General features: G+C 31.8%; 3 protein-coding genes across 5 annotated transcripts; all 3 read left to right on the top strand.

Annotated features, from left to right (window-relative positions):
* Positions 1–383: 383 nt before the first annotated feature.
* On the top strand, positions 384–4,954 carry LOC129310675 (uncharacterized). The gene is made up of 5 exons (XM_054952586.1): positions 384–747; positions 838–2,525; positions 3,146–3,529; positions 4,142–4,380; positions 4,479–4,954. The coding sequence occupies exons 1-5, from the start codon at positions 578–580 to the stop codon at positions 4,734–4,736; spliced, it is 2,739 nt and encodes a 912-aa protein (XP_054808561.1). The 5' UTR covers positions 384–577; the 3' UTR covers positions 4,737–4,954.
* A 4,031-nt stretch (positions 4,955–8,985) lies between these two features.
* LOC129311472 (60S ribosomal protein L34-like) lies at positions 8,986–10,919 on the top strand. The gene is made up of 4 exons (XM_054953797.1): positions 8,986–9,142; positions 9,285–9,364; positions 10,424–10,533; positions 10,633–10,919. The coding sequence occupies exons 1-4, from the start codon at positions 9,064–9,066 to the stop codon at positions 10,724–10,726; spliced, it is 363 nt and encodes a 120-aa protein (XP_054809772.1). The 5' UTR covers positions 8,986–9,063; the 3' UTR covers positions 10,727–10,919.
* Positions 10,920–17,173: 6,254 nt separating this feature from the next.
* On the top strand, positions 17,174–22,490 carry LOC129311338 (probable methyltransferase PMT2). 3 transcript variants are annotated; one of them, XM_054953571.1, is made up of 7 exons: positions 17,174–17,494; positions 18,234–18,885; positions 19,019–19,229; positions 19,400–19,694; positions 20,682–21,053; positions 21,292–21,369; positions 21,899–22,490. In XM_054953571.1, exons 2-7 carry the CDS (start codon positions 18,241–18,243, stop codon positions 22,128–22,130), a joined length of 1,833 nt encoding a protein of 610 aa, XP_054809546.1. In that variant the 5' UTR covers positions 17,174–17,494; positions 18,234–18,240; the 3' UTR covers positions 22,131–22,490. The 3 variants fall into 3 exon arrangements, with proteins under 3 accessions (XP_054809546.1, XP_054809547.1, XP_054809548.1); XM_054953572.1 differs by having other exon boundaries at positions 17,174–17,468; XM_054953573.1 differs by lacking the exon at positions 17,174–17,494 and adding an exon at positions 17,501–17,930.
* The last annotated feature ends 2,609 nt before the right edge of the window (positions 22,491–25,099 follow it).

The following is a 25,099-nucleotide window of genomic DNA, read 5'->3' on the forward strand; positions in this document are numbered from 1 at the left end:
AAGATATGAGCATGTGCAGAATGTCTTACCTTTTTTTTAAATCTTTTTATTTGTTTAATTATATTTTACGAAGTTTTTTACCATTGGGGTGATTCCAAGCATTTTGATCTTTATGTGGCAGAAGAGCAAAATGGCACAAAAAAAAAACAAAAAAAAAATCATATATTTTGATATTTCAATCCCCAGCCCTCCCGGCAACTGAAACGTGTCAAGCGGGGCGCAAGGCAGGGTTTGAGAAACGACCAATCGTTCAAACCTGAAATAAAATTATCAAATCCAAAAATTATTATTTTTCACCTTGGACCAAAAAAAAAAAAAGAAGGAATCCGCACAATGCTTTCTACGTCTTGTACAAATACGCTCAATCTTCTCCCACAATCTCGCCCCTCCTTTTGGTCCAATACGAAACTATGCTTAAGTTCTTACTCTCACTGATTTCCTTGTCTGTAATTGGCCAAATTCTACTTTCCCCCACTCAAATGAATGCTCGTTGAATCCCAATTTTCCTCCTCATGCTCTCCGTCCACCTTTTCTCGGGAACCAAACACAATCTCATTTGATTGGGTTCTGATCACTGATGGGTACCGAGAACCTGCCCATGCTTACAACCCGCTTTGATTCCATCAGAGCACGTTTTGCAGATAATTTTGTTCCCACAAGCATGCGCTGGGTTGTCAATTCTCTCCGAACTTTCATTTGCAATTATGTTCTTTACTCGTTCGGGTTAATGCTCCAGTTTATTTTCAGGTTTGTTGAGTTTTCTGATCTGGGTTTATTGACATTTCGAGGATCTTGATGAATTATTTAACTGATTCCTTTTATTTTATGGGATTTCAGAATTCAAATAGCAGATGGGAAAAATGAGCTTTCAGCTCAGCTTGAGGATTCTCATATTGATGGGTTCAGAGAAGAACTGATTAATTTCCTGTTTCCGAGTGATGAATATGTCGACGAAGATGGTCTAATGGAGTCCGTCAATGATTTTTCTGTAGATAGCATGACTGAGAGTTCAGTTTCAGAAAAGGCTGACTCAAATAATTTTGAAGAAGCAGATTTCTCTGTTTCTATGAATGAAGAAGGAGAAGAAGGATTCGATCCTAACATGAAGAAGATTAAGTCAGATTTTTATGATGGTGGTGTCAGGAACGAAAAAGAAGGAACAGAGAGCTCTGTTCTCATGGTGGGAAGCTCCAAGGTTCATGAAGATGATATGAGAAGAGTAGAAGAAAAACCAGAGTGCTCTTTTATCATGAAGGATGAAGTTGTTCATGGAAATAGTAAGAGGAGGGAAGAAGAAACAGACATGTGTGCTTTAATGGAGGGTGAAGAGAGTGAGAAGAAAGAAGACAACGAAGAAGATGAAACAGAGGGCCCTGCTTTAATCACCAAAAAGTTTGAATACGTGTCAGGAAGGGATATTATTGGGTTCGAAGAACCAACAACAACAATGACCTTTAGTTTTAGGGAATTTTTTGTGGGTCCATATGTTTCCGACACACAAATCTCAGAGCTCAAATCAGAGAAAGAAAAATCTCCTGGATCACAGAGTTTTCAAGAATCTCATCCTTGTCTAAATGGCTCTGAAGCGGAAATTTTGGAGCTTAAATTAGTACAAGAACCAGTCGTTCAAGAAGTAGCAAATAAAGAAGTTTCAGAGCTCGAATCAGAAGATGAACAATCTGTTGGAGCGCAGAATTTTCAAGAATTTTATCTATCTCCAAATGGCTCTGAATATGTTCAAGAGCATGGTTTTCCAGGTTTTGATTCAAGTCCAAATGTTTCAGAAACAGAAATTTGTGAGTTCAAGTCAGAGGAAGACCATGTTCTTCAAGAAGAAGAAAAAGATGGATCTGTTCAAGAGCAGAGGATGTTCCATGGCCATTCTAGTTCTGATCAATTCAGCCTAAAAAGTGAGATCTTTCGATTTAGAGATTCATCTGATGAAGATGATTTGGACTTCAATGACAATTCATTCGAGTCTGATTCTGAATCAGAATCATCCAGCTCGAGTGGTCTCATATGGGCCAACAGTGACAAAGCTGATGACTTGATCACATACGAGTTTCTAGCATATCAAAAAGGTTTTGAAGGATTGGAGCCTGAGACCCTCAAGTTGATGGAAAAGCTAAGAGCCATAGATGAGTTCATTGAACTAGCACCTGGGAAACCTGAGAATGAAGATGAAAAGAAAGGTTCAAATGATTCAGAGAAAAAATTGGGTGAGTTAGATTCTGAAGAAGAAGATGATGATCAGGATGATTTTGCATGGGATGATGATGAATTGGTACAACAAATGAAAATGGAAATGAGAAATGCAAGACAAGGAGGGCTTCCTACAATTTTAGAGGATGAAGAAGAAGAAGAAAGAGAGTCCCCAAAAGTGGCTGAAGATCTAAAGCCACTGAAGATTGAAGAGAAACTTGAATTCAGAGATCATATCAGAGATATCCAGAAAGTTCACAGGAGTTACGAAGAGAAAATGAGGAAGCTTGATATCTTGAACTACCAGACCCTGCATGCTCTAGGTAACAACCAAGCCAAACTTACAAACTACCTGTTTCCTATCTTAAATATTATTTTGGTCTTTTATTTTTCTGAAACTTCTTCAAGGATTATAACAGTAAGTGTTAAATCAGAACACTTTAATTTAAGATTGCCAATTGAAGTTCTTTCTTCTGCTGCATTTCTTCAAGTTTTCACTCGGTACCATTGTATGAGAACATAACTTTCGTCCTTTGAGATACATACAAAGTGGGTTTCTACTTTCTACCAATTTTGCAGTCATCATGGTTGCTAGTCCTGTACACATAAATCTATTCATAAGTCATAACCAGTGGCAAGTCTATATCAGAAGCTTCCCTTTTTCCCCTTTTAATTTTTAAAAAAGAAAAAAACATGCTTGTTCTACCATTCCTTCTCCTTTTTTTTTTTTCTTTTCCCATGGGTTTCTGGAATCCAATACAAGGATCCATCCAATAAGGTTCCATAGAAGGAACCTTCACATACCAGCTTTTGACCAAGTTAGGTTTGAACTTTATAATATTAAAACGCAAGAAAAGCAATAACAGAGAAAGAAAGCGTCAAAGAAACCAGTTTCTTTAACAAAATTGGATCTTCTTTCTCTAACTTTAGGGTCAACGTGTAGGTCTACGGCAATTGAAAGAGCCAAGTGCGAAGCCTATGATACTGAAGAATTTATTGTGGTCAAGCAAAGATGAGAGGTTGATGAAGAAGAAGAAATCGTCGGAGGGGGTAGAGAGTTTGGTGGAGGAGTTGGAAATGGTGTATGTGGGACAGGTTTGTCTGTCGTGGGAGATTCTATGGTGGGAGTACAGGAAGGCGATTGAGTTGAAACAGTGCGACAGAGAATGGGGTCGCCGGTACAATATGGTGGCCGGAGAATTTCAACTGTTTCAAGTGCTGTTGCAGAGGTTCATTGAGAATGAGCCTTTTCAGGGTCCAAGGATTCATAACTATGTTAGGAACCGTTGTGTCATTCGGAATCTCCTCCAAGTCCCCGCCATTAAAGGTTAGTAAAATAAAATTATCCATTTTCACATTGATTGATAGCAAAAGGGAAAAAGTATACGATGATTATGGGAAAATCACTGTTATATGGCACATGAACAATTTAAATAAATACAAGTTTTATGTAGTTACAAAATTCCTCTGAAATTTCATGTTTTTCACTGAAAATATTGATTTTTTTTTTGCATGAACTGAAAATAGTTATCAATTATTATTGAATAGTTATCAATAGAATTGTTCAATTAATAACTAAGAAGTGATAATTAACAAATATTTAATAGTAATTGACTTCCGACATTGATCTGAATTTTTTGGTATTTATATTGTTTGTGTGCAATGTCAAAGTATTTTTTCATAACTATATTCATGTCATGAAGTGATTTCTCCATTTAAAATTTAGCAATTATGATAGTAACTCATCTTTTAAGTGCTATGTAATGTCCTAGTTTTACACTAATTGTCTATTTAAAAAAATAAAATGAAAAAACAGCTAAAATTGAAATTTGGGCTTGAATATAGGCCCAGAGCACAGCTTAAACTTTTGTCACAAGCCCAACTTCATTTGGGCCCAAAAAACAAGCCTGAAGAGGAGATTTTAACTCGCTTTGTGCAGATGATAGCATGAAGGAAAATAACGTGATGACAAAGGATGAAGAAGATGCGGTCTCAAGTGAAAGATTAGCAGAAATCATCAGAGAATCCATGTACATCTTCTGCAAGTTTGTCCGAGCCGACAAGCACGACATGAATACCAACACCTTCTTCAAAGTTCCTTACCAAACCAAACCAACCCATCTCAAAGACCCAGCAATTTCTCATCTTCTCACAGACATTCAAACCCAACTCCACAAGGTTTGACTATAAAAACCAAACAACCCTACAGCCTCAGAATCCAGGTGCTTCTTCTACATATGTATTAATGTTGATTGTTTTGTTTTGGTTTATGACAGAAGGAGAAGAGGCTGAAGGACCTAGTGAGAAGCGGGAACTGCATAGTGAGGAAGTTCCAGAAGCAGAGTGAAGAAAAAGTGGAACTTGATCATGAGCAGATGGTGGCTCAGGTTCAGTTGAAGTTGATATCAAGGGTTCTGAGTCTGTCAAAGTTGAGAAAAGATCACTTAATTTGGTGCAATGATAAGTTAAAGAGGATTTCATTTCTTGACAGGAAAATCCAAGTGGAGCCCTCCTTTTTGCTTTTTCCCTTCTGATCCACTTCATGTGCATACTTTTTTACACACATGATAATCATACATAGACAAGATCCATACATACTAATTGTTACTAGCTACAGCTAGTTTCTTTCTTAGGCAAATAAATTTGTACTTGCTCACTGTCATGTTCTCTTACATTATGGAAATCTAACCAATATGAACCTATGTTCCTGGGATAAATGTCATGATTAATGATATCTTTATTTCAATTCTAACTATATCATTTTATGGTTTTTTTTTAAAAACCTTTTGATTTGAGCAATCCTTAACTAAAATCAATTAATATTATTTTATATATTCATTTTTCATAAATACTAATAAAGTAATAATTATACCCTCTTTTTGTGAGGGAGAAAGAGTGTACTAATATTTTTCATCTTTTTATCTTGACCTTTCTGTATTACTAACAAGATAATTCTGCTGTATTGTAACAGTTGCATGTGCTTTTTAAAAAATATTACAGAAAACCATACTGTAAAAATGATAGGAGAATTATATTGGGCCAATGATTAAGATGATTGATTGTTGTGTTATAATATCTATATTTTTTTTTAATTCAAGCCATATGCTAGCATATAGAATAAACTAACATAATTTAGGGAGAATCACAAATAAAAACGCAGCTGGGAAAAAAAGAATGGCTCCTAAGAAAACATGTTGTTTTCTCCCCAATTTTAATTGCTATATCATTTGTGAAGAATTGAGAAAAAATACAAGATAATAACAATGTAAGTTTAAACTGAAACTTTAACTTGAAAATCGCAAGATTCTAAGGAAACTTGACTTGTATCAAAATTCTAATAAATTATCAAGATGAATTACATAAATCATTTTTCAAAATAATATATTTTTAATTTCATCAAAATAATTTATTCTTAATATTAGATATATGTCTGGTGGTACGTAATGTATGATTATTTTTTAAATTTTATTATTGTTTAAGACCATTTTATTTAAAATTTTTTAATAAAAAATGTTTTTTGAAACTATATTTTATAAAATTCTATAATGTTTGTTTGAACTTTTGAAAATAATAATCTAAAAAAATTAATTTTTTAATTATTTTTAAAAATCACTTAAATAATCTTATATCATAGATGTGAGAAAATATGATAAAAGTATGGGAATATAAAAAGATATTATAAAATTTTAAAATATCTTAATTATGAACAGGGATATCAAAAAGTGTAAAAATAAATAAAATTTTTATACAATATCTACAATATAAATGTATTTTTATAAAATATCCAAACTATTTATAAATTATTTATTTTTAATTTTAAATAAACATATTCCTAAAATAATAGTATTAATGATTATTAACAAAGAAAATAATAATAAAATCTCTTCAAATTATATAAATAACAACTTAATCCCATGAAATACTATAATTTTATTGAAGTAAATTTTAAATTAAAAAGACTATTTTACCTTTATTGATAAGTTATAATTTCTTATTTGATTCTTGTAATTTTTTGAATAAAAATTATTATTCTTTAACAAAAGTTATAATTGAGATTTGTTATTTTGAGAATTTATTTTTCAATAACGGAAGTTACACTTGAGAAGTTATAATTTTTTATTTAATTTTTACGATTCACAAAACAAAAGTTATTAATTCTTAAACAAAAGTTGTGATCATGACTTGTTTTTCAATAACATAAATTGTACTTGATAAGTTATAATTTTTTATTCAACTCTTTCAATTTATAAAATAAAAGTTATTATTTCTTAAGTAAAAGTTGTGATTGAAACTTGTTATTTTTAATAAGGGTGAAATGGTCCTTTCACTTTAAAATTTATTAACATAAAAGTTTTTAAAAATTTCAGTGAAATTATAACATTTTGAGGGATTAAATTATTATTTATATAATTTAGAAAATTCTACCGTCATTTTTCCTTGCTAATATTAATAAATATAATTTTCACTTTTGAAATTTATTACACACTAAAACTGGCTTTTTCACTGAAATGCTACTGATAAAAAAAGAAATTCTTGAGATGCTATAGTTTGAAAACTATTTTCCAACATATTACAAATAGCAAATTGGTTTCTACCAACCCAATTTCAAAGTTGTCAGAAAAGTTTTTTTTTATTAACATATATTGCACTTGGTTTTATGGAAACCAATTGCAAGAAATAAAATGTCATGAAGTGAAATCGGTCGCTGTTAGGCTGATTTCACTATAATTTTTTAAAAAAAGTTGCTGCAGCTACATTGTGGACGTGACACCATTGTAGCTCTAGCAATTTAGACTTGACACTCCATATGCTTAGTCAAGTTTCAATATGCGCAAGAGAATATAGTCTTCCTATTTCGTAGACTAGTAAACCAAAAAGAAAATCAGATTCTTATATGCATGTGAATGTTCTGCATGCGTACATGCCTGTATCAGCTTTTTTAAGAGACACGTGCAACTACAATTGCCCGCTATTGGACATAAATAGAGGCTAAGTTATGATGAACCAGTTTTAGTTTCATGTTTCCATTTTTTTCCCGCGCATTCTGTTTTGCATTTGCTCCATTTTCTTCTTTGTTTGTCTTCTTTTCACCATTTCCCTTTTTTGCACCATTTCCTTGAAGTCCAGCAAGTGTTGCCCCTCGCGAAGATCTCTGACATCAATTTAGACAGTGTACAAGCACAGATATTTTAATATTTTAATTATCATATGATTTTAATATTTTAATTATGATAAAAAAAGTGGTTAATTCTTTTTAGACTTAAATTCATTAAACTTCTCTAAATTTTAATGCACATAACACCGCTAACATTTAAAACTTAATTAAGGACCACCCTAATGTTTTTTTAATCGATAAAATCCCCTTCCCTTAACAGAATCGTTAAATTACTAATGGTCTTTGCCCCTTCAATTTTTTTAAGATTTTATTCAACAGTTGTTATTTAAATTGAAAAAAAACAAACAAACAAGTTAGATTGCATAGGTGCCACCATTGCTGCCAGATGAAGTTCTTCCTTGACTTTCGTTTTCAATTGGGAAAATAAGTAAGAAATTTTGGAGAAATAATTTCTTGTCCAGTTCTTAGTCCTTCACTTTGAGTCTTGAAATAATTTCTCATTTCATCACACGCCTCCCCTCTTTTTATATATTTTAGCCTTCTTTTTATGTATGATTAGAGATTTTCTATTAGTAGGATTAGATATTTATGTAATTCTAGCCAAGTAATATTTTATTTTGATGCTAATGTTATGTTATATGATTATCATGAGATTTAATATTTTGATTTTGATAAAAATGGTTAATTTTTTTATTAGTTAAGGTTGTTTTATAATTTTTATATGCTTTGTGTAAATTTGCCTAACATGGGGGATATAATAATTACGCTTTTGAATATGAAGGACTCTCGAATGAAGAATTCATGACCCCACAATATTTATTCCTCCCTTTTGTAGTCTCCTATTTTTTATTTGAATATACCACCAGCAGTACCAACTATGGAATTGTCATAATTTCAACATGAAAAACTTACAAGATAAGGGCAATGATGGCCACAAAATGTATTATAAGAAAATCAAGATGTAGCACATGAAGTTGTTATGTATAAATTTTGTTTTTATGCCAAAAAATTAATATTTAATTATTATTATAAAAATTTAGCAATTTTTTATTATTACTATCTCATTTATTGTTTTATGTTTTTTAAATTATTATTTGTTACCCTTCAATTTAAATTAATTATTAATTATAAATAAATTATTATGATTTAAAATAAAAAAATTATTTGGTAGCTTATCATTCATTAATAATTACGTCATCAATCATCTTTGAAGAAAATCAATTAGTAATCATAAAAGCAATAATTTTTAACAATGACTAGAGGGGGTTCTGAGTAATGGAAATCTGTTTTATCAAAGCCAAGTTTTGGATTATCAAAAAACTTAGCTTGAATCAAACCAATTTGTGTACAAAAATTATCTTAACCCTCCTCAGTTTTTATCAAACTGATTTTTGAGTTGTACCATTTTGAATTTTTTTTTGTTTTGTACTATCTTAATAATTACTTTTTTTTTACCCATAGCATGCTGGGATTTTTTCCGCTAAAACTAATTGTCTGATAGACGGCAGATTGATCGTGCTTCCTGGATCACATTGCAAATATCTTTCTTTCTTCGGTTAATTTTTTTTAAAAATGAAAATGGGACGAATCTGTAGTCGTCCATTTCCCATGAAGCACGTTGGACCGTTAGATTTAGGTCATGCGCTACCCTTTTATGCATCTGTGCGGCGCCGATGTTCGGTCTCTCCCTGCGGCTACCTTCTCGTCAGAAACCCTACGCAAGAAGCAGGCGGAGGTAGCTCAAGATGGTGCAGCGTCTCACATATCGCAAGCGTCACAGCTATGCTACCAAATCCAACCAACATAGGGTTGTCAAAACCCCAGGTAAAGATTTCTTCTTTCTCCGTCCCTCACGGTTCAGATTATTGATTAGTGATACGAAGCTGCTAGGCCTTTGATTCCTGACACTGAACTACTTAAGGTTGCCTGTTCTTAAGGTTTTTCTGTTTAATGGTTGAAAATGTAGGTGGTAAGCTCATTTATCAGAGCACTAAGAAGAGGGCCAGCGGCCCCAAGTGCCCTGTCACAGGCAAGAGGATTCAAGGGGTATGCTTTCTGTTTATTCTAAGTTCCTCTTTTAATTATTTGGGCTGAAAAAGATCAAATTTTTTTTATTTTATTTGTCATGTTTTGATTTTGATCGGTTGAGTCGGATACCATGTTTTCCGAGCTTAATCTGCCAAATGTTCTTTTTCTTCTTCGGCTTGCACGCATTGGGGTTAAACAATCTTGTTAACTGTTATCTCCACATGTATTATCCGCGTTTCAACAATTCGTATTCAATATGAATTCGATACTGAAGTTATTATCCTTAAATGCATATGTTTTCAATAGTGTGAGCACCTAGCAACCCAACCACATGAGATACAAGAGTAGATTATTGAATTTCGTGAAAGTTGGAAGCTTCCATAGTTTATATATAGTTTGTATCCTTACCTTAGTTTATTCGAAAGTAAGACTCTTGTTTTAATGGGGATAGATGAATTGTTGTTGTGGAATGTAGATCAAGCACGGTGAAAAGTGGATTGATGTTTACTGGGTAACTGCTTTAGTGAATTGATGCTGAAGGTTGACTTGGGTATCACAATACTGGAAGTTGGATGTGTTAGTTTCACCACTTTCCATAGTCTATACTATTCCAGTTTTGAGTGTTAGCTCGTATTATACTGGGAACAGCAACGACGATAATTTGTGTTGGTTTCTGAGAAGTTTATGAACACAAGACATGATGTTAATTTCTGTCGATTTCTGAAAACTTGTGAACGGAAGACATGGTGTCTATTATGTTCTTGTTATTATTGGATGTGTTACGTTTAGTTTGTAGAATGATAATTGTTTGGTTGGTTTAACTCAGGCTCTCTGCATGTTTGAATTTGAATATCAGTATCTTCCTCGGACTATATTCTTGGTCCTAGTTTCTTATCTGATTTTCATTTGTGATTGTTTTTATTCTAAACACACCTAAGCTGCATGCTATTTATTTGCTCTAGCCATTACTTCTACTTAATTTGAGCCATATTTGATAGAATTTTATCTGTCTTCTAGACAATGTGTCTTTTGATTTGTTAGGTTAGTGTTGTGATTTAAGCTTGATAACTATTGTAGATTCCACACTTGAGGCCTGCTGAATACAAGAGATCAAGGTTACCTAGAAACCGAAGGACTGTGAACCGTGCATATGGTGGAGTTTTGTCTGGAGGTGCCGTTAGAGAAAGGTTTGCGTTGCTCCACTTTCTAGGCCTTTTAGAGGTTCTTTCACCAGTTTTCGTTCACATTCTGAATTTGTATCTAAACATTGCTCTTTGTTCCTGCAGGATCATCCGAGCCTTCTTGGTTGAAGAGCAAAAGATTGTGAAAAAGGTGTTGAAGATTCAGAAGGCTAAGGAAAAGCAAGCCTTGAAGGGTTAAAGCTTGGGCAAAGAGCAAGATAAGGATCTTTTTTGAGGATTTTTAGGCTTGGGTGATTATAAATATCACAATATTTTATTAGAGTCTTTCCCATGTGGGGATTATGTTTCTTTTGCATGTTTGAACTCATTCTAGAGCAATTAACTTTGTCGACAACTCCATTATGATACAGTTTTGTCTCAGTTTCCTCTCAGTTCTATCTTGTTTTTAACTGTTTAGTTCGTTATTAGTTGGTAAATAATATGAGTCGTTGGTTTTAATCAAATTTACTGGTGTTGCAAATGAACAAAATTTTCTGATATGAACAATCAAATTACTTTGTTCATCAGCAATTCTACGCGAATGTCTGTAGTTTACTAGTTATAAACTTATAATGGAGTCCCTAATTTAGTAATTAGTCCAACTTTAATAGCCTATTGCTAATGTAACATGCCTGATGGAGGTCCTAATTTGGCATGGAGCTTGAGTGCAGTTGAATAGAGATTGAGAAATGGCACGCGTTGCTTGGTGATTAAGAAATAAGTTTTATGGTATCGATTGTTATGAGTTCTGTATCAGGAAGTCTTAACGGAGGTGGTCTTTCTACCTAATGGACGAGTGATTTGAGATGAGTTTTCCTATTTGACTTGTAATTGTGTTTTTTATTGAAAGACTAGGGTCATGAAGAGAACTATCTATCCATCCCAAGTTGAGGGAGTTTTTTTGCCTGATGAACTAGTGTTTTGGGATGAGATTTCTTGTTCAACTTGTAATATTGGCGTATTCGTCAAGAGAATTAAATCATGAAGAGGGCTATTTATAGTCGGTTGATTGAAATGGGGTGCAATTTTTGAGAATGTCTCACAAACAGATTTCCATAGGGAGGTTAATAAGTTTAGACAAATTGTTTTTAATGCTTTGGAAAGCAGAAAAGCTTTAAAACTTGTTTGAACTAGTGTTTTTTATTTAATTATTTTTAAAAGTGTTTTTATAAAAACAACTTTAAATTATTTTCGTTTTATTTTTTATTTTTAAAATAATTACATTTAATTAATAAAAATTATAGTCACTTTAATCAATTTTTGTTATTAATCATCACTATTAATTATTTATAATCATCACTATCAGTTTATTTTTTTAATTTTAAAATTATTTTAATTGACATAATTAAATGGATTTTTTTTATTTTATTTTGAAAAATAATTTTAAAAATTATATAATAAAATAATTTTTAAAAATAAAAAAATGAGAATAGAAATCAAAGAGACCCTGACTTTCTCTCTAGCTGGATTTTCATTTTATATAGGTTTGGATGAAAACATGGATTAGGCCCAGTTTGGCCCAATTACATTTTGACTTGGTCCGCTTAAGTTTGACTAAGAATGTGTGGAATTGGTCTGGGGTGATTTTGCCCTACGCTTTGCGTTTGCTGCTGATACACCTTAAAATTAAATTCAAAATATATTCTCTTCAGAACTCTTAACCGAACCTCATTGAGTGTATGCAAGCTCGCCCGAATATACTTAACCAAACCACACTGCTGAAGCAGAAAAATTCTCCCCACTTTATCATTGACTCTTGTATTGTTGGAGAGTCACTTTTATTTTCTACTTCTGAATTCTTAAAGCTAATTATTGTTTTTTGAAATTTTAAACAAAAGAAGTCATGTGTGCCTCATCTATAACTAACCTCTAAGCTTAAGCAACTTATTAATTACACAAGTCTTTTTATTAAATAACTTGCTAGAGAGAAAGAAACATTTATTATGAGTCTGTCTTATTTAAAGAATGAAATTAAATTAAAATGAAACATAAATAAAGTTACAGATTCCTGTTTGAACCAAATCAAATTAAAAGACTAAATTATGCATAAAAAAATTTTAAGAATTTAAAAAGTTTTAGACATAAAATTTTAAAATAAAAATTATATTTTGTCCATAAAAGTAAATCAATCTCTTGTCATGAACAAATTGATCCTTCAGCAACCAAACAAAAAAATAGAAAATAAAAAAAAAAGAAAAGGAATAGGCACTGTTATTGTTTCTTTCTTCTTCGGGTGGTTGAACTTCCCCTAAAATTGCGGGCGATTTTGCATTTCTGTTTGTTATTTTGTGAGGGTTAGTTAAAGTTCTATTGTTTCATGATGTGGCTTGCCATTTTCAATCGTGCTTCTGTCAAATTCAACATGGGAATCTAAATTGACTTTTCTTTTATATTTTTTATAATATACTTTTCTCCCATTCTAAACAACTCACCCTCAACTACATCAAGAAAATCAAGAAAAGTATAGTTATTTGAATAAATTAGTCTTAAAATTAATGAAGTTTCATTTATATCTTTAATTGACCCAATCAATTTTTTTTTTAAAATTCCCTCTTGCAATAAGAACTAATGGGGCAGGGTGTAGCAAAATGAATTAGTCATTTGTAACATAATAAATTAAAATTTGAATATGAAAATGTGTCACAATTAATACCTAACTGTGTCTTGAATAAAATTAATTTTTATAAAAAAATAACTATGAACAATTATGAAGAAATTGTAATAAGATAATTTTTAAATACAAACATTCAAAAATTTATGCAAAATGACCTAATTTAGAACCAGAAATTTCTTATAAAACATGACCTATGTTTTACCTTTTCATTTCAGAATTTCTTATAAGGCATTTTTAAATAGATATGATGTTTATTTACTTGGAATTAATGAGATTTTTCCAAAAATTTGATAAGCTGTCAATTTTATCCCTTTAAATATGCATAATTTAACAAATATTTTCTCTCACCAATAATTAATAGAAGATAAAAAGAAAAACATGTGATAAAAAATTAATATCATACTTTATAAATAGGATAAAAAATAATTCCCCATTATAGATAGGATTAGAGGGAGAATTGTGATTAAGTGAAGGTCAATGTTAAGAAAATCAGACTGGCCATTGACCTTATCAAGATATCAGTTCATGATTCAATGGTTGAACCGCAATCTAAACTGTAATTTAATTGGTCTTAAATAAATTAATTTATTTTAAATGATATAAGCTTAAAAAAAGAAACAATTATATATAATAATAATAATAATGAACATTTAAATTTCAGTCAAAATAATATAAAATAAAAAGGTAATATCCATCAATATTTTATTTTAATAAAAAATAGATACTTATTTCATAATTTATAATTTTAGAGTATCTACATACGTGCATGTATGTATGTATTTATTTATTCTGTACATATTTCTTGTATATTTGTTCATTTTTTATTTATGAATGCTATTAATTATAAATATGTGTAAATTTTAGTTTATAAATATGAATTAAATTTTTTTAAAGAAATAAAATATTTAAAAAATAACAAAACTGATTCAACTAGTTTTCTTGCTGGTTCTATTAATGTTGACTGATTCAATAAGTTTTTTATAGATTCTCTAACTAGTTGATTTTTAATTATAATCAAATTAGGTTTATGATTGATTCTTGATTTAGCCAATTGAATCGACTGATTTGATCCTATTTTCATTATATTGATTATGATAGTAAATAAGAATAGAAATGAAAAGCATATGCATAATCCGAAAATTCCGTATAACTATTATTTTGAGTTTAATAATCTCATGGTAAGTTGTGTTGAATGTTTCTTTGGAAGAGAATGAGTGGGGAGCTATCTTCCAATCTTATATACCTCAATCTATATTAATTATTCGCACTCTCAAGTTCATTGACATTAATTGACATGCGTCATATGTGATTAAACAAATACTATACTAGTAATTACTAAAATTGTTTATGAAATTTGTTATTGGTGTGCGCGGATTCAATTAAAATATGCACACAAGGATTTTAAAACACACAAAATTAGTGACGGAGGGACAGAATGGGGTAATGAGAATTGAGAAGTTTACAAATCTATGTTCTTGATTAGTGAGATGATCCGATCGGTTTAGAAAATATGAAATTGAAGGTTGACCCAATCTTTGATATTTTTAATTATTTTGCGTGAAATATTATTTTTTTAATCCAAAACTAGAGAAGACAGCGGTCACTCCGCATTGTGTTCGTGCCCTCTTGTCCACAGGAGTCAACTTACTTGTTCAATGTTGACCTTCCCTCTTCCAATTTTCCTTTCACATCATAATAATAATAATAATAATAATAAATCCCATGGATTAGCCAGCACGATAGATTATTTTCTTTCATTTTAAATTTAAAATGGTGTTGGGTCATGATGCTGTCGGCATGATGTCTTTTTGCATTTTTTATTATTATCACGGTTTAACGTTTTTAAAAGTAAATTTAATCCAGAAACTTTTTTTGTGCCAAAAAAAATCCAAAAAAAAAAATTAAAGGCATATATCCCCTCATTAAAAAAATAAAATATTTTTAATTAAATTTTACCTTTAATAAAGTAATTACCTATTTTCAAACTAACTATGTCTTTAAATATTTATCACTATTAAACACCTTATAATAAATATAAAGTCATTCGTTAATAGAGATACTTAAAAAAATAATAATTATATCTCAAAAGATTAAAATTTTTTTATATTTTTAAACATTCAACTTCTCAAAAAATATTTTATATTTTTTTAAAAATATTTAGAAATTGAGACACAAAACATTTGTTGATGAGATAGAAATGTAAGTAGAGGTTAAGAGATTAAATTTGAAAGTTATCATATCAACAAAATCGAATCTAAATCTTTATGTAATATGGGACCAAATTTACATCCTAATTAACTAAAACCTTTAAATCCTAGATTTCTATTGCCCTCCATCAATATTTGAATTTTTTTACCTGAAATATTTCTGTTAATTCATTTCAATTAATGTGGATAGCCACAAAAGTTCAATGGAATATTAAGTGAAGCAAACCATTCAAATTCTTCTGGCCTGCTACTTGTTCCAATTATATGGCCGTATTTTTTTCATAATCTTTTATTTTTATATAAATATAGATTATAATCTTTCTTAATTTGACATTTGGAGGATTTGGAGGATCATAACTAAATCACAAACTTAAATACATTACGTAAAATATATTTCAAAATTTCTTCACACAAACTCTTTGTTTTTAAATCAAACACGTTTTTTATAGTATACGAAACCCTGCAAATAATTACTACAAATGGTATCAATTTTTATGAATTTTAATCAATACTCATTACTTTCATTATTTAAATATCAGTTTCATAGTATTTTACAATGGGGGGTTTCAGATCTCATCTGAGAGAATGATATAGAGGTATCAAAAAGATTAATTAATTTAAATTAAATCTTAAATATTAAATTTTAATAATTTATGATTTAATTTTTTAATTTTATTACTTATATTTTAAATTTTAATAATTTTTTTTATTTTTCAATCATGTTAAAATTTAAAAAATAATTTATAAATTTATTATAATGTAGTTATAAAATTAAGAGATAAATTTATAAATTTATGAAATTTAATATTTAAATCCTAACTTAAATTAAAAGACTTTTTGGTCCTTCTTCCAATCTCATCGTCACCGTCTCACCGACGCGACCGGATCTCATTAAAATATCATATTTAATTTATTTTTTTAAAATATGGTATGCACGATAGCGCGCAAGCATGAAAGTGGGCCCAGGCATCCTGATCAGCGATCACCAGTTGTTCATTACTGTGGTTTTTTCTTTTTTAATATTAGAATATTTTCAGCTCACTTTTAGGCTTTAGCCAACCGACATTCATTAATGTTGAGTTATGGCACTAAATAACATTGGCCAAAATCGGAAACATTTATACTAAAATCATTTCAAGGTTTAATTAATTAAATATTGGCATATGATGGAAAAAAAATTACAAGGCTTGGCATATCACCTATAATTTATTTTTTTAAATATTACGAATTATTAATGAATTTTTTATGAAATATAAAATATTCTTCAAAAATTTACAATCTATCCAGTAGATCATATTGCGCGCCCGCGCGCATATAATAGTATAATATAATAATGCATCCATAAAAATATAAAAGTTTAAATGAAATCACAATATTATAATATTCCTTTCATTTAAAAAGGTAAAGTATTTAATTAAATATTATTTTTTAATAAAATATTTACTTACTTTTAAATTAATTTTATTTTTTTATATTGATTTTTATTAAACATTTTACAATAAATATAAAGTCATTATTAATAAAGATACTTTTAAAAAAATAATAATTACATTTAAAAAAATTAAAAATATTTTATATTTTTTAACAATTAATTTTTTTAAAAATATTTTATATTTTTAAATAAAGAGAGTAAGTATTTTTTAAATCTCCGTCGGTCTAAAATCTGTACTAATCATTTTTGATATAATTTATTTAGATTTAGATTATAAAAGACTATCAAATATAAAAGAACGGTACAAAGTCACAAACCGATGAACCATGCCTCTGTTATCCTGCTAAAAATAAAATAAAATAAAATAAAGTAATAAAAGATAAAGGGTCATTAATTTTTTCAGCAGGAAGAACAGAGATTTTTCACCTTTTTCGTTTCCCCATCCCTCGTTTCGATTGCTGGGATGCATCATTATATATGATTGCAGAAGCTTTTAGGGTTTAGAGAGAGAGAGGAAGAGTAGTGGGAGAGGTTTTATTTACACGCTTCGCTCCTGGATCAAGTCCTATGTGTGACTGTGTAGCATTACCATGCTGAACTGAATATCATTGTTTGTTTTCTCGTAAGGTTATCTCTTGTGGATTTCCTGGATCTTTCAACAATTGGGCAACCCACCTTCATTGGATCGGTCAGAGATCTCCACTTTCATCACTGGTTTATTTTCTCCTTCTCATAGTTTCTTTCTCGGCTTTTCTTTTCTTTTCTTTTCTTTTTTAAACTCGTTTGTCTTCTAGAGCGTTAAAATTGAAGTTTTAACTCCATTTTGAGGCTGAATTAGCTTCTGATTAGCTAACTTATAGTCATTTCGATGTTCTTTAGCGGGTTGGAGATGGATCCATTCACTTGACTGGGTTAGTCGTGTGTTTCATGTTGTTGTTGTTGTTTTTTCTTTTTTTTTTAAGTTGCGGTTTTTGGTAAGTTATGAAGTGCATCAGCCTTCCCTGCTGGCCATGAAGAGAAACAAGTGTAGCCACTGAAGTTTTAAGAACTCACTGTTGAGCAGATCTAAATTTAGCTTCACCTCCCCACCTTTCCCTTTTTGCCTCATAACCCTGTACTGACCAGTAATTGCTCTGCGTTGGTGATGAAAGTAAGTTGGCATGATTTATATGATTCCTGGAAGCTTGATAAATTATGTTATTAGTAAACGGTGAAACAACTCGGTGATCGACTAGATAATCCGTTTGTGTATTCTTATTGAATTTTACCACTTGTTAGCCTGATTCATTGGATGCAAGTATCTTGCTCTGACTCACGGTTGGTTTTCAGTCTGGAACTCTGGATCCTGAGCTGATGTTGTAATAAATAACCTTGCTATTTGGGGATTTCAAATTCTGCTATTTGGAAGCACGACTTCTTATATACTTCTGAATAAAAAACTATTTTTTTTCAGGTTCTATATGGCAAAAACAAGTTCTGCTGATGGTAGAACTAGAAGTTCTGTGCAGATCTTTATAGTGGTGGGCCTGTGCTGTTTCTTCTACATATTGGGTGCATGGCAGAGGAGCGGTTTTGGAAAGGGAGATAGCATAGCTTTGGCAATTACTAAGAACAATGCAGACTGTAGTATAGTACCTAATTTAAGCTTCGACTCTCATCATGGAGGAGAAGTTAGCAAAATTGATGAATTTGAGTCCAAACCTAAGGTTTTTAAGCCATGTAAAGATCGTTATACTGATTATACTCCTTGCCAAGATCAAAAGCGTGCCATGACCTTTCCTAGAGAGAACATGAACTATCGAGAGAGACACTGTCCTCCTGAGGAAGAGAAGTTACACTGTTTGATCCCTGCACCCAAGGGATATGTGACTCCATTTTCATGGCCAAAGAGCCGTGATTATGTTCCATATGCCAATGCACCGTACAAGAGCCTGACTGTTGAAAAGGCTATTCAGAACTGGATTCAGTATGAGGGAAATGTGTTTAAATTCCCTGGTGGTGGCACCCAATTTCCTCAAGGTGCTGATAAATATATTGATCAGATTGCTTCTGTAATTCCTATAAGTGATGGTACAGTGAGGACAGCATTGGACACTGGTTGTGGGGTATGCTTTTAGACCTGGTTTCCAGAAAATTTTTATTTATGCCATATTTGCACGTACTATTTTGTTTATCAACATGATTAGCTTCTGTTTTACCTTTACATTCTTAATTCTTTATGTTGGTTGTTTTACTTAGGTGGCCAGTTGGGGTGCATATCTTTGGAGCAGAAATGTTATTGCCATGTCATTTGCACCAAGGGACAATCATGAAGCCCAAGTACAGTTTGCTCTTGAAAGGGGTGTACCTGCTGTCATAGGTGTTCTGGGTACCATAAAGATGCCTTATCCATCCGCAGCCTTTGACATGGCTCATTGTTCTCGCTGCTTGATACCTTGGGGGTCAAATGGTGAGGATTTTACATTAAAAACTCCCCCTTACTATTAAGTGCATGCTTCAAGAAGAAGTCATTCAATATGACCCCCTTTTTCCCTAGCTGTTAACACGGCATTTTATTGAGTATTACTTGTGATCATGACAGCAATGGCTTGGTATTGCATTTTGATTGTCAATTTGTAGATGGAATGTATATGATGGAAGTTGATCGTGTTCTAAGACCTGGTGGTTATTGGATTCTTTCGGGTCCCCCCATTAATTGGAAAGTCAATTACAATGCCTGGCAGAGGCCTAAGGAGGAACTTGAAGAGGAGCAGAGAAAGATTGAAGATATTGCTAAGCTCCTTTGCTGGGAGAAGAAGTCTGAGAAGGCTGAAATTGCTATTTGGCAGAAGACTGTGGACTCTGAATCTTGTCGTAGGAGACAAGAAAATTCCAATGTTAAATTCTGTGAATCAACAGATGTGGATGATGTCTGGTAAGGCTCTGGTTCGATTGTTTTACATATTTTTAATGTAAGACAATGTTGATATTTAATATTTCTTTCTTTCTTTCTTTCCATGGGAGGAAGCTACTTTGGGTATGCTTGAGAGTATGTGATGAAATGGAATGGGGTGGAGTGGAACAGAATAGAACATTTTATTTGTTTGGAAGTTTCATCAGAAGAATGAACGATTTTATTTAATAATTATTTTAAAATTATTATAAAATTAATAGATTTGAATTAGATATAATTATGTTTTTCAGTATTAGGGTGAGGGGGAGTGAAAGAGTGGGAGGGAGTGAGAAAGATGAGGGTAATTTTACAATAATATTATTTATATCAGGCCATTCTATCCCCAATCCCCAAATTGGCATGTCAAAAAAAAGGGGGGGCTTAGGATGGCTAAAGATTTCTTGGAAGGTCATCCCAAGCCATTCTGCTCATTTTTAAAAAATTCTCCCAAACAATAGTATAGAACTTAGCCATCCCACTCCACTCCATTCCCCAAAAAAAAAAAAAAAAAACCCCTCCCAAGCTATACTTTAGGTAATTAACCACTTGTTAGTGATATGGGAATCCATCCCATCATATTGACCCTCCTGCAATGACCATTACCTTGTGTATTCAAAGAGAGAACAATATATTTCTCTCCATCCTTTTTACCCCTGTTATCACCTTTTCATCATTTGAAGCGAAGTGAATATGTAGTTAATGATTACTTTATTTTCACAAATAGTGTTATGGAAGTGATCTTAAAGGGTATGGCGCTGTTTTCTATGCTGACAATGTTCTGAGTAGTTATTGTCTTCAAAATTATATGAATGTATTCAAGACTTGTTTTAGAATACTATTAACAAAAGCTTTCATCCCATAAATCCACGTGTGCTTTTTTAAATCTATAATTGCTGAAAGTCTTTGTAAATTTACCTTGTTCAAAAGGATTAGTCAAGTCTGACCTGGAATGACACTGCTTGGCTGTAGGTATAAGAAAATGGAAGCATGCATTACTCCCACCAGTAATGGTTCTGGCAGAGATCTTGAACCATTTCCAAAAAGACTATACGCCATCCCACCTAGAATTGCTAGTGGTTCTGTTCCTGGAGTTTCTGCTGATTCCTATCAGGATGATAACAAAAATTGGAAAAAGCATGTAAATGCTTATAAGAAAATTAACAGACTCCTGGATTCTGGAAGGTATCGCAACATTATGGATATGAACGCTGGTTTAGGTAGCTTTGCTGCTGCAATTCAATCTCCAAAGTTATGGGTTATGAATGTTGTGCCAACTGTGGCTGAGAAAAAGACCCTGGGTGTCATATATGAGCGAGGACTCATTGGCATTTATCATGACTGGTATGATTTCCTAACTTTTCTTATTATAATTATGGCAGCTATGAATCTTAGATATTTAAATACTCAATTATAACTTATCAAATTTTGTATTGTTATTCAAATAACTTTATAATCTTCTGAAGGCAGGATCATGTTATGAAGAAGTCTTCTGATGCTGTTATGTGTTTTTTGTTTATTGTGACTAACTATAGCTTATCAGCTGTTAGAAGTAAGCTTGTTAAACTTTCTGTTGATCCAGGTGTGAAGCCTTTTCCACATATCCGAGGACGTATGATCTCATTCATGCCCATGGTCTCTTTAGTCTATATAAGGACAAGTAAGTGTTCCTTTGGCTAAATGCAATTAGACTTCTGGTGCTTTCATATTGCGGTACTAGTTCGTTTACCATGATGTTGAAAATGGTTTCTGGTAATGAGCTTTAACAAATTATATTTGGCAGAATTGCCATGGAATCTGTAGTGGCATTGTTTGTGAAGTATGCCTAGACTATAAGCAGTGCTTGATCATGTCTATTGATGGATAAATCATTGTAAATTTATCAATGCATGAAATAGATTAATAATTCTGTGTAACTTGTTGGTTAAGATACCAATTCTATGGACGGTCTATCTTCTAGCGGGCACATCCTGTAGGGAGAATGCTATAACATTTTTTGTTGATATGAGCATTTCAGTTGTCAGCAGTCACTCTTGTGCCTGTTTAATTGGCCTTCAACTTGCTGACACGGATTGGCATTTTCAGCCATCTGCAGAACCACTTGTTTTAGTTCTCACCTTTTCTTTCTTCTGAAAACTGTGTTACCTCCTTCACGTGCCTGAAGCTTGCGTGTCATGATTGAAATGCAGATGTAATGCAGATGATATTCTTTTAGAGATGGACCGGATTTTGCGGCCTGAAGGTGCTGTCATATTCCGCGATGAAGTTGATGTCCTAATTAAGGTAAAGAAAATAGTCGCGGGCATGAGATGGGATACGAAACTGGTTGACCATGAGGATGGTCCTCTCGTTCCTGAGAAGATACTGATTGCGGTGAAGCAATACTGGGTTGCCGGTGACAATTCGACATCCACACAATGAACATTGAAGACAAATTGAACACAGGCTTGCCCATAGGCTGCCAGTTTCTTTCCGGGAATGATCATGTGACAGATTTCATCTATGTCTTGTCATGAGCCAGTTTTGCTTAACTGATTATCACGACTGGCAAAGGGAGGGTGCTTGCAGGATTATGCTCAATTTTCCTTCTCCATTGTTGTTATGGTTCATTTATTTATTGTGGTTAATTTATTTATGGACAAGGCTCTAAGCCGTTCTCAAGTTATGACAGTCATTTTTTGGGCTTAGGTTAATTATATTTTTGTACAACACTACATCTGTTCGTTGAAAAGTCAAGCACAATGCTGGCCATTCTCGGCAATTAATTCTCTATTTTTCGCCTCTTTGATGTCCAAAATGCCCTTTTGCTTGCAACAAAAGTTTATCGTTGTGCTTTTAATAGACTCCCATGGTTACTTGCTACTGATCTTATCCCTATTTTCTGAACAAAATCCTTCATAAATAAACTTGCAAAGCAACTTAGCAGCCAGTGCCTAGTAAATGTTTGCAGGTGGGTTGAGAGGCCAATTAGTGGAATTGCTTTTGCATTTTGATAGACGTGCGTGGTTTACATCTGATGTGAATTGTTGAGATGAATTAAATTTGATGACCAGATAGGGACTTGGTTCAGGTCCCACAGACAACATTCCAAGCGGTAAGTATACAAACGGGTTGAGTCGTTTTTGTATTAAGTGAACAGAAGAAACAAGAGGTTCACGAGCCATCCCTAGTGGCCTCCCTTGGAATCTTAACCACTGGAGCTTACTCTCTCTGTCTCCCCTGCATGTATTATGTACAACGCTACTCTCCTGTGGACCCACCTTCCTCACAATTTCATGCTTCCATAGCTCTCTCTCTCTCTCTCTCTCTCTCTCTCTCTTAATTTCATTTTCACAAGTCAAAGTGTATGCAACATTATTGATTAATTTGAATCCAAGTTGAATTGAGCTTCTATTAAAGAAGGGGTTTGTCCAACTATCATCAAATAGTTGTTTAGTTAAAATAGGGGCTTGTCCTTTACCCTTAGTCACCCAGTAAATATTAATCTCCCTTGGTTTTGATACCAGATGGTATATTACTTCTATTAAAGGAAGGACAGGTTGGGAAAAAGTGTGTCTTCCATTTTTTTTTTTTTTAAACAAACAAGGCCATACCCTTGTTCTCTCATCCCTCTCCAAATTCCTTGAGCCGAAAGCAATGAGGACATGAAATTCTGTCATTCACGCTAACTTGAGTTAGTGGTATTTTATCGAAATTTTCTTCAAATAATTATAAATCATTTATACATGAAATAGAAAAGCTAAATAATTGAAGGGGAAGAAGGTTTGGGGATATTAAGTAAAGGATAAGTAGAGGGTGGGGTTTCGTGAGCTTTGCAAAGAAAATGTGGTCTAAAATAGGAGCAAAATAAATGAGTGTCATATAAGTGTCCGTTTTGGAGGTACCTGCTTGATATGAAAGCCTATTGAATGCCAATAGTTATGAAGGGGCCTTCCCATGTCATTGCTGTCTATTTTTTTGTGGTCAGTTCCCATCTCTCTTTATCACATGCCCGTCCTCTGGTAGCTTCGCTTAATTTGTCCAGCACTGCTCTTCATTTTAATCTTTTTGTCATCATATTATTATTTTATTAAACTATTATATATAAATTAACATTGACTGGTTGGCATTTTTCAATTTTTGTTTGTTAATTCTTTAAAATTCTCAAGAATTATCATAACTTGCTCAAAATTATTAACATTAAATTGTAAATCCATTTTAATCATATGTCTCTATTAATCAATTTTTCCACCATATTTTTTTGATTAGTTATTAAGAGGAAAGTATGAAAAAATATTTAATCTTGTCTAGGTTTTGTAAAGTGACTTACATTTTGAATATTTAAAATCTTCAAGAATGTGTCTTGCATATAAGAATGGGTGGAGTATTTGATAATTTTTTTTAAATATTTTTTTTTGCAATATCAAGTTTAAATAAATTAGATTTCAAGAATTTACTAAATTCAAGGTAAAGTCATATAGCTCTAAAAATAATCAGAAAAGTATTTTCCAAATACCTATAGGTAAGATTTTCATATTGCCAATGATATTCAATTTCTGAATTTTATAAGGTATGAGTCACATTCCTATCAATTGAATTAAATTCGTTTAATTGATTAAAAAAAACGTGACTCATACACTGCAAAGTCATGGATTTGAATTTTATTGACAATTTGAGACCTTTTCTTATAATGCAATGAATAAGAGGTTGTCTAACTATTTGTGTAACAGTGAAAATTGATATTTAATTAGTAGTTTTTTTTTTCATTGGATAATGAGGTATGCAATTTTTGTCATTTTTTCAATTATCACTACTTAATCATAATTATCTTTTTACTATCATGTTGTATTCACAGATACAAGACAATATTTTTAAATTACAATATTATATGTCAGAAATTATCATGTTTTCTCAAAGTATCCATGTCATTCATACTTTTTTTTCCCCCAGTAAAACGATTCAGGTATAGAGAGATTATATCCATAAATAATAGATAGAATATAAAATAAAAAATTGCATATAAATTGAGTTTAAGAGACTTATTTATAAATAAATCTCATGAATTTAAAAAAATATAGTTAAGTTGTTGAGATTTGAGTGTAATTAAAATTTTAGGTAAAAAGATGTTTATATCCCTACCTACTAAAAGAAAAAGCCCAAAATCTCCCTGCATATATTGAGGCCTAGATTCGAAGACTCATCCTAAATGTGCAAACGTACTTTTGTGTGAAAGGAGTTTAATCTCCATGCACTGTTATAACTCCTGTATTCAAGTTGCTTGTCATTATTATTATTTTTTTCAAAAAGAGAGTCGAGGACTCAAAGTGATGGTGATATTAATTAATTTTAATTTACATTATTTTTTGGGGGAAATATCCAAATCCAATGATAATCTTTCTTTGAATTATCCA

The sequence above is a fragment of the Prosopis cineraria genome, unplaced genomic scaffold (genome assembly GCF_029017545.1).
Source record: "Prosopis cineraria cultivar Desert tree isolate PC_DT_omini unplaced genomic scaffold, ASM2901754v1 PC5, whole genome shotgun sequence".
Lineage (NCBI taxonomy): Eukaryota > Viridiplantae > Streptophyta > Magnoliopsida > Fabales > Fabaceae > Prosopis > Prosopis cineraria.